Source organism: Oncorhynchus masou, chromosome 25 (genome assembly GCF_036934945.1).
Source record: "Oncorhynchus masou masou isolate Uvic2021 chromosome 25, UVic_Omas_1.1, whole genome shotgun sequence".
NCBI classification, from domain to species: Eukaryota; Metazoa; Chordata; class Actinopteri; order Salmoniformes; family Salmonidae; genus Oncorhynchus; species Oncorhynchus masou.
In genome coordinates this window covers 25,517,363-25,535,048 of record NC_088236.1, presented here as the reverse complement: position 1 = coordinate 25,535,048, position 17,686 = coordinate 25,517,363, and the positions used below count along the sequence as shown (strand labels likewise).

The 17,686-nt window shown below is 41.9% G+C and overlaps 1 protein-coding gene across 5 annotated transcripts; it reads right to left on the bottom strand.

Annotated features, from left to right (window-relative positions):
* Positions 1–436: 436 nt before the first annotated feature.
* On the bottom strand, positions 437–17,273 carry LOC135513970 (B-cell linker protein-like). 5 transcript variants are annotated; one of them, XM_064937028.1, is made up of 21 exons: positions 17,119–17,273; positions 13,716–13,741; positions 13,557–13,591; positions 13,262–13,302; positions 12,917–13,010; positions 12,573–12,667; positions 12,418–12,463; positions 11,999–12,082; positions 8,736–8,764; positions 8,516–8,552; positions 8,168–8,218; positions 7,865–7,943; positions 5,731–5,754; positions 5,267–5,294; positions 5,092–5,122; positions 4,577–4,682; positions 4,154–4,191; positions 3,443–3,474; positions 3,193–3,261; positions 1,382–1,540; positions 437–1,100 (listed from the first exon to the last, which is right to left on the bottom strand). In XM_064937028.1, the coding sequence occupies exons 1-21, from the start codon at positions 17,125–17,127 to the stop codon at positions 984–986; spliced, it is 1,230 nt and encodes a 409-aa protein (XP_064793100.1). In that variant the 5' UTR covers positions 17,128–17,273; the 3' UTR covers positions 437–983. The 5 variants fall into 5 exon arrangements, with proteins under 5 accessions (XP_064793100.1, XP_064793099.1, XP_064793101.1 ...); XM_064937027.1 differs by having other exon boundaries at positions 12,418–12,469; positions 17,119–17,272; XM_064937029.1 differs by lacking the exon at positions 5,731–5,754 and having other exon boundaries at positions 12,418–12,469; positions 17,119–17,270.
* Between the last annotated feature and the right edge of the window lie 413 nt (positions 17,274–17,686).

Sequence of the window (17,686 nt, the reverse complement as noted above, 5' to 3'; positions counted from 1 at the left end):
GTGACAAGCCCCCTCCCATTCCGATTTCTAAAAACTCCAATGTTTAGAAGTCGGGAAAGTGCCTTTACCCCACCCGCGTAAAAGAGGAACTGAAACAGTGTATGAGACAAGGTAATAGTATGCGTTTAGGCTATGTATGTGTACATCGCTACCACCACACCTCAACTAGTCAGCACCTACATCATTCACCTATCCCTTTGTCATTATCATCATCAAGGTTTTTATTGTCTGCCTCACATCCACATTTCCAAACTGCTCACTGGTGAGTTGTGCTATGGAAAGACAAGTCGATTATTGTCTTATTTCGGTGGGTTGAAATAGGGTGAAACCTTAGAATTTTGGAAATCTAAACAACTTCAACTTCGAAGGAAAATAAAATGCTATTCATGCTGTGGTGTCCCAAATGTAACGGAATTTAAAAAACACAGACCGGATGTCAAAACAGTTCAGTCTATATTATTATTATAATAAATAGAAACATACAGATGACAAACACTTATACAGTATTCACAACACAGGTGCAGACCCAAAAGTGAATCCAACATCACTGAAACAAAACTGCATAAAATGGAGTCAGAGCAAGAATTAAGTATTGAATATTCATTTTCATAGTCAACTCACTATTCTATTCAGGTGCGAGCTATTCAAATCAACCCCCCCCCCCAAAAAAAGTGTTGATAAGGTCATACAGGCATAATTGCAGCATATTTTAAAACACTCAAACATATACAGTACACATATATATACTGTAATACACTTCCAACCATTTTCATCACAAAACAAAAAGAGAGGAGTTGTAATGGACATGTTGTGGGTGAAGAATATGACTATTGAAAGTAGTATTTCCACGTTTGTAAAATGTATTTAGTTATTAATGGTAACATTTAATGTACTTTATGGACAGGCTGGTATAGATACATTTTGTGGGTTAAGGGTAGTGTAGTTTACGGTCAGGCTGGGCAGGGGGGTATGGGTAATGTAGTTTATGGACAAGCTGGGTGAGTGAGATGTGTGGTGTGCTTGGCCTGACTCTTGCTATCGATCAGCAGCAGTTGGTTATTCTTGTGGTGAGAGATGATCTCCTGGAGACTACAGAAAAACTGAGAGGGAGGGATGGAGTAGTGATAGAGAGAGAGAGAGAGAAAGTTACTACAGTAGTTATTGCAGAGGTTACAGTATAATACTAAGTTGCATTCCTTAGTCTCTTTTCCACACAGCCTCTGTTCCTCCCACATCCCCCCTCTATCATCTCCTCTCTCACCTGACCCCTTCATTATTTTTTCAAATCCTCCTTTCCTCCTGCTGCCTGTCTTTTCCCCTCTCCGTATCTCTCTTCTCCTCATCCCAACATCCCCTTTTACACCTCCCCCTGCCTCTTCACCTCCTCATTCTTCTTGCCCTCCTTTCCGAGGGCGTAGCCGCGCGTCTCCTCCAGAAAGCGGATGGGGATGTTATAGACCTTCTGTCTGTATAGGACAGCAAGTGTGTAGGGCTGACGGGCGTTCTGGGCTGAACTGTGACGTATCAGGAATGCCCCGTCCTACAAGGGGGAGAGTGGTAGGAGAGGTGAGAGGGAGAAGAGGGTGAGGGGTGAGGGGAGATACAGTGGATATCAGTATCAAAACCCACATGACCTCTGAATCAGCACACAGATGATTCAGACTCACTGATGGTGTGTATGTGTCAGCTAAACCCAGAAGCTACACACACACACACACACACACACACACGGAAGAATACCCTATTACCCTCTGCACTGCCCTGTGCCTTTCCTGTCAACCTGTGTCTGATATAACCTCCCTGCAAACCTGTGTGTGCAGTCAAATAAAAGGGGAGTTATGACTGATTACTCTCACATCATTGCTTGTCCATTTCAGCGTGAAATTAAACAGGTTGGCTGTGTTAGTGAAGACAAAGGACCAGAGACAGAAACACTCATACAGCCAGCAGCATTATAACACATAAAACACAGCAGTTACTGAGCAGCACAGAGAGAGGAGGGGAGAGAACAAAAGATAAACAGGTGGATGTATTTGACAGGCTAATGACAGGCTAATGACAGGCTAATGCACTAATGATGCCGGACTAACTATACTGAACAAAAACGCAACATGAAGCAATTTCAACATTTGAGTTCCAGCTCATATAAGAAAATGTGTCGACTGAAATAAATTCAATAGGCCCTATCTATGGATTTCACATGACTGGGAATACAGATATGCATCTGTTGGTCACAGATACCTTGCTGCCGGTAGGGGCGTGGATCAGAAAACCAGTCAGTATCTGGTGTCACCAACATTTGCCTCATGCAGCGTCACATATCCTTCGCATAGAGTTGATCAGGCAGTTGATTGTGGCCTGTGGAATGTTGTCCCTTTCTTCTTCAATGGTTGTGCAAAGTTGTTGGATATTGGCAGGAACTGGAACACGCTGTCACACACGTTGATCCAGAGCATCCCAAACATGCTCAGTGGGAGACATGGAAGAACTGGGACATTTTCAGCTTCCAGGAATTGTGTACAGATCCTTGCGACATAGGGCTGTGCATTATCATGCTGAAACATGTGGTGGAGGTGGATGAAGGGCACGACAATGGGCCTCAGGAGCTCATCACGGTATCTCCATGCATTCAAATTGTCATCGATAAAATGCAATTATGTTCATTGTCTGTAGCTTATGCCTGTCCATACCATAACCCCACCGCCACCATGGAACGCTTTATGCCCACAGGTACACCTGTGTAATGATCATGCTCTGTAATCAGCTTCTTGATATGCCACACCTGTCAGGTGGATGGATTATCTTGGCATAAGAGAAATGCTCACAAAAAGGGATTTAAACAAATTTGTGCACAACATTTGAGAGAAATAAGGTTTTTGTGCGTATGGAACATTTCTTTGATATTTTATTTAAGCTCATGAAACATGGGACCAAAACTTTACATGTTGAGTTTATATTTTTGTTTAGTGTATAACTAATCATATTGATTACCATGGTGTGCTTCAGAGCTGGAGATTCTACATCTACATGCATTGTTATTATGTGAAACTTCAAGAAAGGAAAAGGAAAGGGGGATACCTCGTCAGTTGTACAACTGAATGCATTCAACTGAAATGTGTCTTCCGCATTTAACCCAACCCCAAGAACTGTATGTCTGTCCATGCTAATCTCCAGTTTGTTATTGTTTCCCACCTTGTTGATCTGCAGTAAGAAGTCCTCGGCAGTCTTTCTATCGCAGTTTCCAGCGAACCACTCTTTCTCCTGTAACACACCACAGTTCTCTATGACACCCTGCCCTATCTGTCATGATATTTTACCCAAGGGCAGCCCATACATCAGGTATATCACTACTTAACTAAGAATTGCAGCAACATTTGTATCACTTTAACACTGTATTACACAACTATATGAGAGGTGCAGTATGAGATGGAATGAAGCATACCTGCATGGTCGTCTTCATGCCAGGGGGAGAAACTTTTGACAGATAAAAATGAGTGTTGACCAATGTGTTGAGTGCTCTACAGTCTACTCATAATAAAGCAAGTTCACTAGTATACTGGATAGCACTACTGACAAAAACCACAGTGACCCCAGATTACCCAGGGGTTAAAACATGCTGTTATAATGAAAATGGCTTCCAGTTTACGTAAGTATAGAAAAACAAACAATATGCACCTCCAACTTGTTCATGTAAAAAAACTAACCTAAAGGAATGAAGGGTGCCTACAACTCTGATAGGCATACCATAGTTGGAGCCGAGTGGTGAGAGAGGTGAGCCAGAAACCAGAGGGTTTCCAGTTCGAATCCCGGGTACGAAAATCTGGCGGGAAGTGAGTGTTGCTGGTATAAAATCCTAGATGCCATTGCCTGCCGTTGTGCTCCCCCCCCCCCCCCCACACACACACACACACACACACACACACAACAACAGCTCCCCAGGTACCCAGTGTGGCAGCCCCCCAAACCTCTCCAAAACCTGTATATGTATGTGTCGTTCACAGCAGTTTGGGTTAAAAGCGGAAGTCAAATTTTAGTTGGACTGTGTGTGCAATTGACCAATAAAGTGATCTTAATTTCAGAGTTCCGGGCATCCTTCCCATTTCTATCTTTCAGCTGTGACCCAAAACTGGTCCTGTTTCCAGCAGGCTCTTACCTGCTGCAGTAGAGTGTACAATCGGAGGGGGAGGAGGGCTGCAACAAACACACCAAGTCCAACAATAGCCAACATTCTTACTATAAATATGAGCAATATAGTCCAGTGGCTACATTATTCATACACAAGAACAGTGGGCCTTTATAATCCAAAGACTTACATTATGAGATACACACACTTATCAAATATAATCTTTATAGACCACAAAGTTAACACTGTATGGATAACTATAAACAGAATGGAAATCATTATCAGGCAATACTAAGTGGTATCTATGTGTGTTTGATTGTTGATGCTTGTACAAGATTGAATGTTCATAAAGCATGAACCTGCTAAACATGTTTAACACATAAAACATGCACGTTGTGTGTAGCATGGTCTCATCCAGCGTGTATATGCATGGTGCTGTGAGCGTGGCCTCACCTTGGTTTGGGTTCCTTCAGTGATGCAGGGAGGGGGGGTTTGATGCCCAGGGTGGGTGGGGGCAGTTTGCCAGGGAACATAGAGCGCCTGATATCAGGGGGAGGAGCTGGGGGTGGGATGGTCACAGAAACACAGAGCAGTTTCTGCATTTTCACTTAAAGATACACTCCAGGATCTTAAGCACAGCAAATTGATAACATATAGTACAAATTGGATTCGTAACATATAATACGAACTGCTAAAAAGGTAAACAAACTTGGACGTAACATATAAGAAATGGATGACATAGTACACAACAGACAGAGACCACTTTTGGCTCGTGAGCTCCACTCAAAAATATTGGCTTAAATTAAGCTAAAGTTCGAGAGTGCATCTTTGATGCTTGCATTCCAAATGGCACCGACCCAGTTCCCTATGTAGGGCTCTGGTCAAAAGTAGTGTGTGTAGGTAATAGGCCATTTGGGATGCAGACATGATCTCTTTTCAATGCAGATGGAAGGTAGTGTGTCACTTACCTGTCTTTGCCTCATTGACCAATATAGAACTCTGGAATGGAGCAAAAAGTTAAACTAATACAAACATATGGCCATAGATTAAGCCTATACTCCTGCACTAAAAAACATGTTCAGTGGAGAATGTGTGAAACAGGCCAGTGTTGTATTAAAACGTGTGAACCATGGAGAAACTTACAGACTTGGCTCTGGGCACTGGAGGTTTTCTACAGAGAGACAGGCAGAAAGGGTGGGACTGATATCGCATGTCAAACAACAGTACTCAAATACAATATGGCTTCTCTCAAGACATACAACAGTACTAGTAACTGGGATGGTGCAAAGGCCAGTTTAACCCAGTTAACCCAATTTTTCATTTACATAACTATAAACAGAATGGAAGTGAGGATATACACAGGGGTGAAAGTAAGGCGGTACGGTCCGGTACGGTGTCCCGTCTAAATAAATAGTGGTGGTACGCCGTACTGGTAAAACGTGAGCCTATCACAATTAATACAGCATGCCCATAGCATTCCCAAAAAACTATAGGCTACTTCACCATTATTTAACATTACCGCATGTCAGCCGCATGACAAATTAGTGAATTGACTGGAAACCGGGATGTATAAGCTCCAAATTCCGTTGTGGTTTGAGAACACTTACATTTTGTCAAAGCAGAGACGAGTGCTGGAGATGTTCATGGACAAGGTGGAGATGAGTGGCCGAGACCAAGGTGCGTGTGGACAACAGTGGATGCATTCATTCAGGCTACATGTGTATATGCTGTAAGCCTAATGCCAACTGCAGAATGTCATTACACTACATGTGGTGTAAAGTACTTAAGCAAAAATACTTGAAAGTACTACTTAAGTAGTTTTTTTGAGTATCTATACTTTACTATTTATATTTTTGACAACTCTTACTTTTACTTCACTACATTGCTAAACAAAATGATGTACTTTTTGCTCCATACATTTTCCCTGACACCCAAAAGTACTCGTTACATTTTGAATGCTCAGCAGGACAGAAAATGGTCTAATTCACACACTTATTAAGAGAACATCCCTGGTCATCCTTATTGCGTCTGATCTGGCGGACTCACTAAACACATGATTTGTTTGTAAATTATGTCTGAGTGTTGGAGCGTGCCCCTGGCTATCCATAAAAAAGAAAATGGTGGCATCTGGTTTGCTTAATAAGGAATTTGAAATTATACTTTTGATACTTAAGTATATTTTAGCATTTACATTTACTTTTGATACTTAAGTATATTTAAAACAAAATACTTTTAGACTTTTACTGGGTGAATCACTTTTACTTGTGTCATTTTCTATTAAGGTATCTTTACTTTTACTCAAGTATGACAATTGGGTCCTTTTTCCACCACTGTTGTTGTATAACAGATGTCTCTTTCCATTCATCACATTGCAGGTGCACAGTACACTTGCGGTTTGGATGCTTAAATTATTTTCTGAGTGGAACGTATGTACGCGGGTACCCTACAGAAGCACCTTTATTAAGTGATTGTTTGACAATCAGGTGATTGTTTATACCACATTAAAAAGGCATAGACAGTGTTTCCATAAGGCTATGGGAAGCTTCCCCTAAAGCAAATTGAAAAAAATATAGCCTAATTAGCTTACTCCTTATACAGGAAGAAATAAAATCATTCAAAATAGACTACTACACCAGAAAGCATGATTTGGCTACAGAGGATCATTTGCTTTAAAAATAAAAAATCTGAGGCCTCCCAAGTGGTGCAGCGGTCTAAGACACTGCATAGCAGCGCTTGAGGCATCACTACAGACCCGGGTTCGATCCAAGGCTGTGTCACAGCCGGCCGTGACCGGGAGACCCATGAGGTGGAGCACAATTGGCCCAGCGTCATCCGCGTTAGGGAAGGGTTTGGCCGGCTGGGATTCCTTGTCCCATCTGACTTCGGTCACCAGCTAGATGGTGTTTCCTCCAACACATTGGTGTGGCTGGCTTCTGGGTTAAGGGAGCAGTAGGTCAAAAAGCAGTGCGGCTTGGCAGGGTGGTGTTTTGGGGACGCATGGCTTTCGACCTTCACCTCTCCCAAGTCTGTGGGGGGTTGCAGCGATGTGACAAGACTAAATAACAATTGGGGAGAAAAAGGGGTAAAAGTTCAATTGCATAGCCAACACTCAGAAAGGCCCGCAATTTGGGCAGCGGGCGCTGCAAATACCAAATAGATGATTGTTAAGTTGCGACTGTCAGTGAAAAGCAGTGATCCAGCCAGGCCAATGGCAATATTTAAAAAATACAATTGCAGAAAAACTGTTTGTCATCTCTATACAACAATAGCCATTTGCAATGAAAAGACTCAAATCTGTCTTTTCGTTATCAAAATGGTTAACTAAATTGAGTGAACAGTAAGTCGCCTATCTTATTGGCAACACCAGAGAACATCGGCCATATCCCTGGTGAGGTGCATATTGACTCTCTTTATTATTGGGGTCAAGGCCACTTTTGTTTGTTTTTGGACAATAATTTCCTCCTCCAGGTTAGATGGACGTCATATTGTATGTGCTACTCCCCTTTTCGTAGGCTGATTATATGGATCAGACAACATCATTTTATTGATCTGTTTGTCAGTGTCAGCAGAGTTGGCTACCGTCTAATTTTTGTAGAATAAAAATAAATGCGTGCGTGCTCCTGGGTGTCCCGTACCATTAAGAAATTAAATGTATTTTAACTCCTGGATAAGATATACACTTATGTTACACCATGATGAGTTTGAGCATTTGTCATCTCATGTCTTGACAGGTGTACTCACATGGGCATGGGGGGAGGGGCGGCTGCTGTCTTGGGTGGGAGGGGCATCCTTATGGGCCCACGAGGAGCAGGGGGGCAAACTGGAGATAGTGGAGAGACAATGGAGAGATAGTAGTATATATTTTTTCTCTCAAAATAAGACTTGTATAATATCTCATAAAATATAGTCTCTCTGAAGTTATAACCAATCAATCAACCAACCAATCAAACCAGTAGCTACAGGATTGTAATGTGATATGTGAATGTTTACATCTACGTTACAGCTTCGGTAGTGTTAAGCACCGGCAGCAATTTTTCAACTAACCTTTACATGACGATACTTCCATAGTTACCAGTGTCTTCTCCACTCTCATCGCTAGTTGTAGGTGAAATGTTTGAATTTAGAAAATGCTCTCTTATTAAATTAAATACATGCTTCATGAGGTAATCTAACAATGTGTACGCATATTGTCTATTTCAGATCTTCTCTCATTGATCGAGACAGGTGTGTCAGTCAAAGCAACGCTTGATTTCTGATTCGTGTTCATGATGTGCAGAATTTTTGGGTGGACACCCAACTGTCTCGATTACAATCACATTACAATCCTGCAATACATATACAAGTCAAAGCCTCAGTGTAAATACAATGGGTGGTCCTACGGGAGAAACTAACCCGCTGTGGGCTCTAGATACAGGTCATCACTGTCTTCCTGAAACAGAGACACAACACACGTATTAATCACCTCTCTCTGGCTGAATTAGAAACCACTGAATATACTGAGTGTACAATGTGACTGTGTTAAAAGGGTACAGCAGATGCAAAGGCTTAAGCTTTGGGGCTGGAGGTAGGGCGTTAGGGGTGAGGCTGTTTGTTAATGATGTGTTGGACTCACCTGTCCTTCATTAGGATCCAGGTAGACATCTGCAGAGAACAAAGAAAAGAGGCTGATGTAGAAACAGTTGCAGTATCACACATCCCTCTAGTGGTCATTTGATGTAATAGCACACTGATATCAGTCCAGGGTTCCAGGGTATTATTTTGGTCAAGATCCAGCCTGAATACATTACAGACGGATGCCAGATATTACAACACCTGGATAAAAATTTAACATATCAGCTCCACATGTGCTATAGCCATCTGATGTTAAAATTAGAAGCCTCCTCCCTAGGTTTGTTTTATTCACTGCTTTAGCACACTATGCCAACCCGTATGTTCGAGCCGTGTCTGAATCCTGGCTTAAGAAGGCTACCAAAAATTCTGAAATCTCCATCCCAAACTACAACATTTTCAGACACGATAGAACGGCCAAAGGGGGCGGTGTTGCAATCTACTGCTAATGATAGCCTGAAGAGTTCTGTCCTGTTATCCAGGTCTATACCCAAACAATTTGAACTTCTACTTTAAAAAAATCCACCTCTCTAAAAACAAGTCTCTCCACGTTGCCACCTACTATAGACCACCCTCTGCCCCCAGCTGTGCTCTGGACACCATTTGTGAACTGATTGCCCCCCATCTATCTTCAGAACTCGTGCTGCAAGGCGACCTAAACTGGAACATGCTTAACACCCCAGCCATCCTACAATCTAAGCTTGATGCCCTCAATCTCAAACAAATTATCAATGAACCTACCAGCTACCACCACAAAGTGGTAAACACTGGCACCCTCATAGATATCATCCTAACCAACTTGCCCTCCAAATACACCTCTGCTGTTTTCAACCAAGATCTCAGTGATCACTGCCTCATTGCCTGCATCCGTAATGGGTCAGCGGTCAAACGACCCCCACTCATCACTGTCAAACGCTCCCTGAAACACTTCAGCGAGCAGGCCTTTCTAAGCGACCTGGCCGGGGTATCCTGGAAGGATATTGATCTCATCCTGTCAGTAGAGGATGCCTGGTTATTTAAAAAAATGCCCCATTCAAGAAATTTAGAACCAGGAACAGATATAGCCCTTGGTTCTCTCCAGACCTGACTGCAAAAACATCCTATGGCGTTCTGCATTAGCGTCGAACAGCCCCTGTGATATGCAACTTTTCAGGGAAGCTAGAAACCAATATACACAGGCAGTTAGAAAAGCCAAGGCTAGCTTTTTCAAGCTAGCTTTTTCTCCTCCCAAATCCAGTCAGCTGATGTTCTGAAAGAGCTACAAAATATGGACCCCTACAAATCAGCCGGACTAGACAATCTGGACCCTTTCTTTCTAAAATTATCTGCCGAAATTGTTGCAATCCCTATTACTAGCCTGTTCAACCTCTCTTTCGTGTCGTATGAGATTCCCAAAGATTGGAAAGCAGCTTCGGTCATCCCCCTCTTCAAAGGGGGGGACACTCTTGACCCAAACTGCTACAGACCTACATCTATCCTACCCTGCCTTTCTAAGGTCTTTGAAAGCCAAGTCAACAAACAGATTACCGACCATTTCGAATCCCACCATACCCTCTCCACTATGCAATCTGGTTTCAGAGCTGGTCATGAGTGCACCTCAGCCACACTCAAGGTCCTAAACGATATCTCAACCGCCATCGATAAGAAACAATACTGTGCAACCGTATTCATTGACCTGGCCAAGGCTTTCAACTCTGTCAATCACCACATCCTCTTCGGCAGTCTCGATAGCCTTGGTTTCTCAAATGATTGCCTCGCCTGGTTCACCAACTACTTCTCTGATAGAGTTCAGTGTGTCAAATCGGAGGGCCTGTTGTCCAGGCCTCTGGCAGTCTCTATGGGGGTGCCACAGGGTTAAATTCTTGGACCAACTCTCTTTTCTGTATACATCAATGATGTCGCTCTTGCTGCTGGTGAGTCTCTGATCCACCTCTACGCAGACGACACCATTCTGTATACTTCTGGCCCTTCTTTGGACACTGTGTTAACAACCCTCCAGACGAGCTTCAATGCCATACAACTCTCCTTCCGTGGCCTCCAATTTCTCTTAAATACAAGTAAAACTAAATGCATGCTCTTCAACCGATCGCTGCCCGCACCTGCCGCCCGTCCAACATCACTACTGTGGACGGTTCTGACTTAGAATATGTGGACAACTACAAATACCTAAGTGTCTGGTTAGACTGTAAACTCTCCTTCCAGACTCATATCAAACATCTCCAATACAAAGTTAAATCTAGAATTGGCTTCCTATTTCGCAACAAAGCATCAAAGCATCCTTCACTCATGCTGCCAAACATACCATTGTAAAACTGACCATCCTACCGATCCTCGACAATGTCATTTACAAAATAGCCTCCAATACCCTACTCAATAAATTGGATGCAGTCTATCAGTGCCATCCGTTTTGTCACCAAAGCCCCATAAACTACCCATCACTGCGACCTGTACGTTCTCGTTGGCTGGCTTCATACTTGTCGCCAAACCCACTGGCTCCAGGTCATCTACAAGACCCTGCTAGGTAAAGTCCCCTCTTATCTCAGCTCGCTGGTCACCATAGCAGCACCCACCTTTAGCACATGCTCCAGCAGGTATATCTCTCTGGTCACCCCCAAAACAAATTCTTCCTTTGGCCGCCTCGCCTTCCAGTTCTCTGCTGCCAATGACTGGAACAAACTACATAAAAATCTCTGAAACTGGAAACACGTATCTCCCTCACTAGCTTTAAGCACCAGCTGTCAGAGCAGCTCACATATTACTGCACCTCTACATAGCCCATCTATAATTTAGCCCAAACAACTACCTCTCCCCTACTGTATTTATTTATTTTGCTCCTTTGCACCCCAGTTTTTCTATCTCTACTTTGCACTTTCTTCCACTGCAAATCTACCATTCCAGTGTTTTACTTGCTCTATTGTATTTACTTCACCACCATGTCCTTTTTTTTTGCCTTTACCTCCCTTCTCACCTCATTTGCTCACATTGTATGTAGACTTAATTTTCTACTGTATTATTGACTGTATGTTTGTTTTACTTCATGTGTAACTCTGTGTTGTTGTATGTGTCGAACTGCTTTGCTTTATCTTGGCCAGGTCGCAATTGTAAATGAGAACTTGTTCTCAACTTGCCTACCTGGTTAACTAAAGGTGAAATAAAAAATGTTTTTAAATAACTGACTGCATTGTTGATAACGTGGCATGCAACCATTGGTAGATGCAATACAACGTATCTAGTCAGGTAGGAACTCGACTTGACTGTAGAGTTTACCTTCCTCTGCAGGTGGTGGGGGAGAGGCAAACTTCTTAGGAGTAGACCTCTTCCCTGGCTTCTCCTTCCTATCTACCTCAGGCGCTAGAGAGGGAGAGAGGGAATTCTCCTGTACAATAAATGCGTCAAGAATTATACTAACTGTTACTCCTTTTCATGAATCAACTTTCACATCTATGTATAGGGCACAATGTGTTCATATTCAAAATACACAATCAAATTGGATGTCCTGGACTAAGAGGGGAGGGTAGAGAGCAGAGGATAGGAGGATAGGGAGAGGGGAGGATAGGAGGATAGGGAGCAGAGGATAGAGAGAGGGAGGATAGGAGAATAGAGAAGGATAGAAGGAGGATAAGAGTTTAGAGAGAGGGGAGAATAGGAAGATATACGAGCGGAGGAAAGAGAGGGGGAAGTCTCACGTTTCTTGGTGTTGGGGTCAATGTAGAACTCCTCAGGGTGAGGCTGCTGTTTCTATAACAGGGAAAGATGACATTAAATAAAACTAAAATACAGCACACAGAGAGGGAGGCACACAGGCTGAAGTGAAAGGTAGGTATGGGCAGTGATAGTTTACCAATGCTTTGCCCATGGGCACCATCTTGGCTGGCCTTGGGGGTGCAGCTGCCTGCCTTTTGGGGAGAACAGGATTGGACCGCTCTGACTTCCTCTCTGTGGAACCCAAAAACAGCTAATCAGAGCGCTACGTCCTTTCCTACAAAGCAAAGAGCTATAGTCCCTCTGAAAATGTTTACACATAAATGCACACCTCAATATAATACATACAGGGACAAAACCTAAATTGGAGATCCACGCACAAAACTTACGTTTTCAAGCAAATCTCACGCATGAATGCATGATTTACATAAAAGTCAGATTAGCGGATCTCAAATGGGAATGATATTCTACAGTGGTGGTTACCCAAATAGACATTCTCCTCCACATGTCTGGAAGGAACATTCATGGCGGGTCTCTCACAGGGGGGCACCTCATATGTGTCCCCGTCCTCTTCATCCTGTCATCCACACACAAACACACCAAGATGACTACACAGGACCTCTCACAACCAAATATCCATTGGTGTATCAGTCGTGTGTGTGACATTTCGCCAGTCACTGTGGGAAAAGGCTATTTTAGGGTTAGGGTTCCAATTAGGGTTAGATGTTATGGGTTAGGGAAAATAGAATTCTGCATGGAAATCAATTGTTTGATCCCCACAAGGATAGTAAAACAAAAGTGTGTGGGTGTGTGTGTTCTCCTACTTACAAACTCATCTTCTGGCCACCCATCATACCCCGCATTGTTCTCTGAAACAAAGAAATAGAGAGCGAGAGACAGTAGAGACGGGAATGGAATAAGAGAGAGAGAAATGGAGGACAAGAGAGGTAGAGTCATATGAGAGAGAAAGAGAGAGAGAGAGAGAGAGAGAAATGGAGGACAAGAGAGGTAGAGTCATATGAGAGAGAGAGAGAGCAGAATAAGCACTTTACACTATAACTTCCATAAAGAGGAACCATATATTCCCAATAGCATAATAAGGGGGGATTTCCTGAAGGCTCACCGATCCTTTTGGGTGGAGTTGGAGGCCCACTGTGTCTGTAATGAAAAAGAGGAAAGACAAATGTTGGTTACTTCTGTGCCGTATCATGGCAGTGGCTTATGGTTCTGCTCAGAGGAAGGCAGATAAGAATGAAGAACATAACTTTGATAGGCTACTTACAGGTTCTTTAATTTTCCAAAGAAACTCTGAAAATGAAAAGAAAACAGAAGGACTGTAAAATCTCTCTCACACACACAGGATCTAAACCCTAACCTTTTCAAACTGTTTGTGTGACATTATACAATAAAAGGCACCCTCAGTTATAGTGTATGTCTAGGCCATCCCAGACATTTACATGTAGTTAACCCTATCCCGGCAGCCTCGCTATCAGACCTATTACACAGGTTGCGTCAATGACTGCTTTAAGTACCGAAGGTCACGAAGCCAGACAACAGCGTTTAAATCAAAAGACAAGACCTCAAGTCACAATAAATTAAAAGAAAACAACTTTGATGAAGACTTAAACTATCACAAACTACAACAGGGGAATATTGATAATTGAAATGTCCCAAAATCAAAAATAAACACTACCATTCAAAGATTTGGGGTCATTTAGAAATGTCCTTGTTTTTGAAAAAAAAGCTACTTTTTTGTCCATTAAAATAATATAAAATTGATCAGAAATACAGTGTAGACATTGTTAATGTTGTAAATGACTATTGTAGCTGGAAACTACTGATTATATGGAATATCTACATAGGCGTTATCAGCAACCATCACCCCTGTGTTCCAATGGCACGTTGTGTTAGCTAATCCAAGTTTATCATTTTACAATGCACTTTTTCAAAAACAAGGACATTTCTAAGTGACCCCAAATGTATGAACGGTTGTGTATAATTGTTATACACTAGCCTTGCATGCAGAAATAAACTATTTACACAATTTAACAAATTATCTAGTGAAGCCACAACACTGTGTGTATCTGGGAGGGGAGGTTAAGGGAGGCTATATTGTGTGGCACACTGAACCTATGATGAAACAGAGATAAAAACAGGTGACTAAAATCAGGAAATGAATATGGCTGTGTTTTCCCACAAGGCTGATTCTCAGCAGGGCTGGTCAGAGAGGAGAGGAAGGATTGATGTAAATTATCACAAAAATAGAGATAGGGGGAGGGACAGGGGAGAATGAGACACGACAAGAGAAGCACAGTTTGAGTTGATTAATCTGTTTAATATTTAGATTTCCAGTGTGTGGACATTGTTAATGAACAAAGCCAGCCCCCATAACATGGTATTTTCTGTTCTACAGTATCCTAATTCTTAAAAACAGTGTGTCATTGTCAAAAAAATCAATTTCAAGTAATCAATCAATGAACATTTGATAGACTTCAGGGATTCTTTGGCATTATGGTTAGCAACGTGAAGGTCTGTGTATTCCGTATAAAGGAAGATACCATGACTGATATGTATGCCTCAGGTCGACAAAACCTTGAATATAATTCCCCCAATTATTACAGTCCTAGGCCCCATCTTTAACATATTTATGTCCCGCCACATTGTCTTAAATCATTAGCATGTCACATTTTGTATTGAACGAGTTCATTTAATAATGTGTGTTTTTTCTACCTTCGAAGTAGTTGGTTATTAGATCAAAAGTCACTGAAACATGTCGATGGCCAAATATAGAAAAGCACAGCAAGTAAGCTGAGGAATCCTTACTTTGTTATTGTTTGTGTCCAAGGAGTCTAAATCTGTCATTTCAGAATGCATGTTCCTTATCCAACCAACAGTATCTGTGGAAGCTCTTTCAAATAGCAACCTCTTGCTTTTCACACAGTCTGAAACACCCGCAGTCTAATATAAGAGCAGCCAACTTCTTTAAAAAGGTTTATAGCGCACCCCATATTCAAACTTTGTCAGACGTTTCCTACGTCATGTGTTCCAAAGTCAAACTGACTTTAACAAGACAACAATACACACAAGACCTCATATCTTGTTGGGATCATTACTGTCTGCATTAGGAGAGATATGTATGGTAGATATTTATGGTAACCCATAAGGATGCTGCCAATGTTTCCCATTCTTTCAGGATCGAGGTTGCAGATTTTAACAATATCTACAGTGAAATCTACAAAACAGAGGGTGTTGTGTCCCAAATAAAATGGCACCCTGTGCCCTGGTCAAAAGTTCACTACAAGTGCACTACAAAGGAAGGGAGCAGGCAATGTGTTCAATAATGAGCTCGGCTTGACTTTAAACCACATCCGAGGTATGAAAACCATACCTCTAAGCCAGGGTGAGTAGTCACCAAAAAGAGGGACATTGTTACGGACCCTGGGAAACCATAAGCCGCAGGAGGAAAAGGGAAATGACCTTGTGACTGTGAACCTTGTAAGATGCAAACAGGGACAGTGGAGTCTGGTCCTGTCAACACCTGGTTAAAAGTGCAGTGGTACAGCCATACATGTATTGGGTAACTCTTTCTTGAGATATCTCTTAGTCTATTTCACATCATGGCACATTATTATTGTACAAGCATAACCATAAGCGATTATGGATATCTTCCTAGTATGTGTACATAGCTACTACGACCACTTCCAAGAGGTCTGGACCTTTATGGCACAGGTCAGGTGATTATGGCTCTCCATGTGCATTTGTTCACTTCCCTTCAATGATTTAAAAGAAAATGACTAATATTAGAAATATGGTGGAATCTCTCTAGACCATGCACACCAATCCTCGTCTTTTAAATGTGTGGGAAGTAGCCTGGTGAACGAGTGTACACAAAGGAAATGAGACATTATTGGCAGTGGCACACACCAAGCCAGCTTCAATTTTCCTTTCAATCACTGCACGATCATGATTTAATAACAAATGCATCATTAACACACACGGAAATAACAGCAATTGATGCACATGTTGCTATGGAAACCTTTAATTTAGGGAATTATTTTTTATGAAACATTCCTTAACATAATCCTATAGGCATTACACTGTGTTGGTGTTTATATTGGGAACTTGTGTAGACAGTGGTTGAACGCAATAACTGGGAACACTTATCAACAATAAAGCCACTGTACGAAAGTTGAAAGTCCACGCTGCCTTTATAAAAGTATGACGCATCATTATAACAATATTACAGTCTTCCATACTGTAATGATGGTAGCAGGTCTACTACTGCATTTCCAATAGCTTGCGAACAAGATCAGAAGATGTGACGTTATAGACTAGCATTTCCTAAACTCGGTGCACATTTTGGTTTTTGCCCTAACACCACACAGCTGACAGGTGCAGGTTTTGTTTTTTTACCCTAATATTACACAGCTGATTCGAATGATCAAAACTTGATGATGAGTTGATTATTTGAATCAGCTGTGTTACGCTAGGGAAAAAAACTAAATGTGCACCCCTTGGGGTCCCTAGGACCGAGTTTGAGTAACCCTGTTCTAGGCAAATAGGCCAAGGTGCAACTTCCTTTAATCAACACGAAGTGAGAAGTTTCTATACGAATAGAAAAGTGTATATGCTCCATTGCTGTCTGATTCTTTTGAGAAGGTAAAAAAAATCTAACTGTACATTACCATTGTCATGATTCAGGTGTCTCTCTCTTCTCAAATCATGAGGAAATTAATTTGTTGCTGGCCTCACATGCAAATAGGCTATAGAGAAAGAGGGGGACAAGGGATACAGAAGTGAGTGTGAACAGGTCAGCCAGCACACTAGTATTCTGCCAGCAGCACAAACGATGACGTCAAATTGGTATGGTAATGAAAACCTTCAAAATAAAAGGATGCTTTTCAAAACATTGCAATGTGGATAGCTAATTCAAATTATATGTAATTTTAATCAGGTGCCACTTTCATTGTGCCAATAAGAAAATGCAATGAGTAATTTATGAAAACAAATACAAAATATGGTTTTAAAATATATTTTTTAAGACCAATAATGAAAAAATACAATGGGCAGTTGATTCACGAGTTGCCTTTCATGCCTGCTTCCATACCCTTTAATTCTGTATTTCTCATCCCTGATTGGCAGATGAGTAGCAACCCTGATTAGAAGCACCTGCTGCTCATCGGTTGTTCTTTGCAAATGCTGTTTTGAATTAAAATAAAATTGTACCTACACATTGAAGAAGGCTGTAAAGCT

What these genes read in the sequence shown, in the direction of transcription:
- LOC135513970 (XM_064937027.1), bottom strand. An exon ending in GCCCCTCCCCCCATGCCCAT is followed by an intron (nt 5,755 to 7,864) that starts GTGAGTACACCT and finishes GAACATCTCCAG; the next exon opens with CACTCGTCTCTGCTTTGACA. An exon ending in CAGTGCCCAGAGCCAAGTCT is followed by an intron (nt 5,123 to 5,266) that starts GTAAGTTTCTCC and finishes GCTCCATTCCAG; the next exon opens with AGTTCTATATTGGTCAATGA.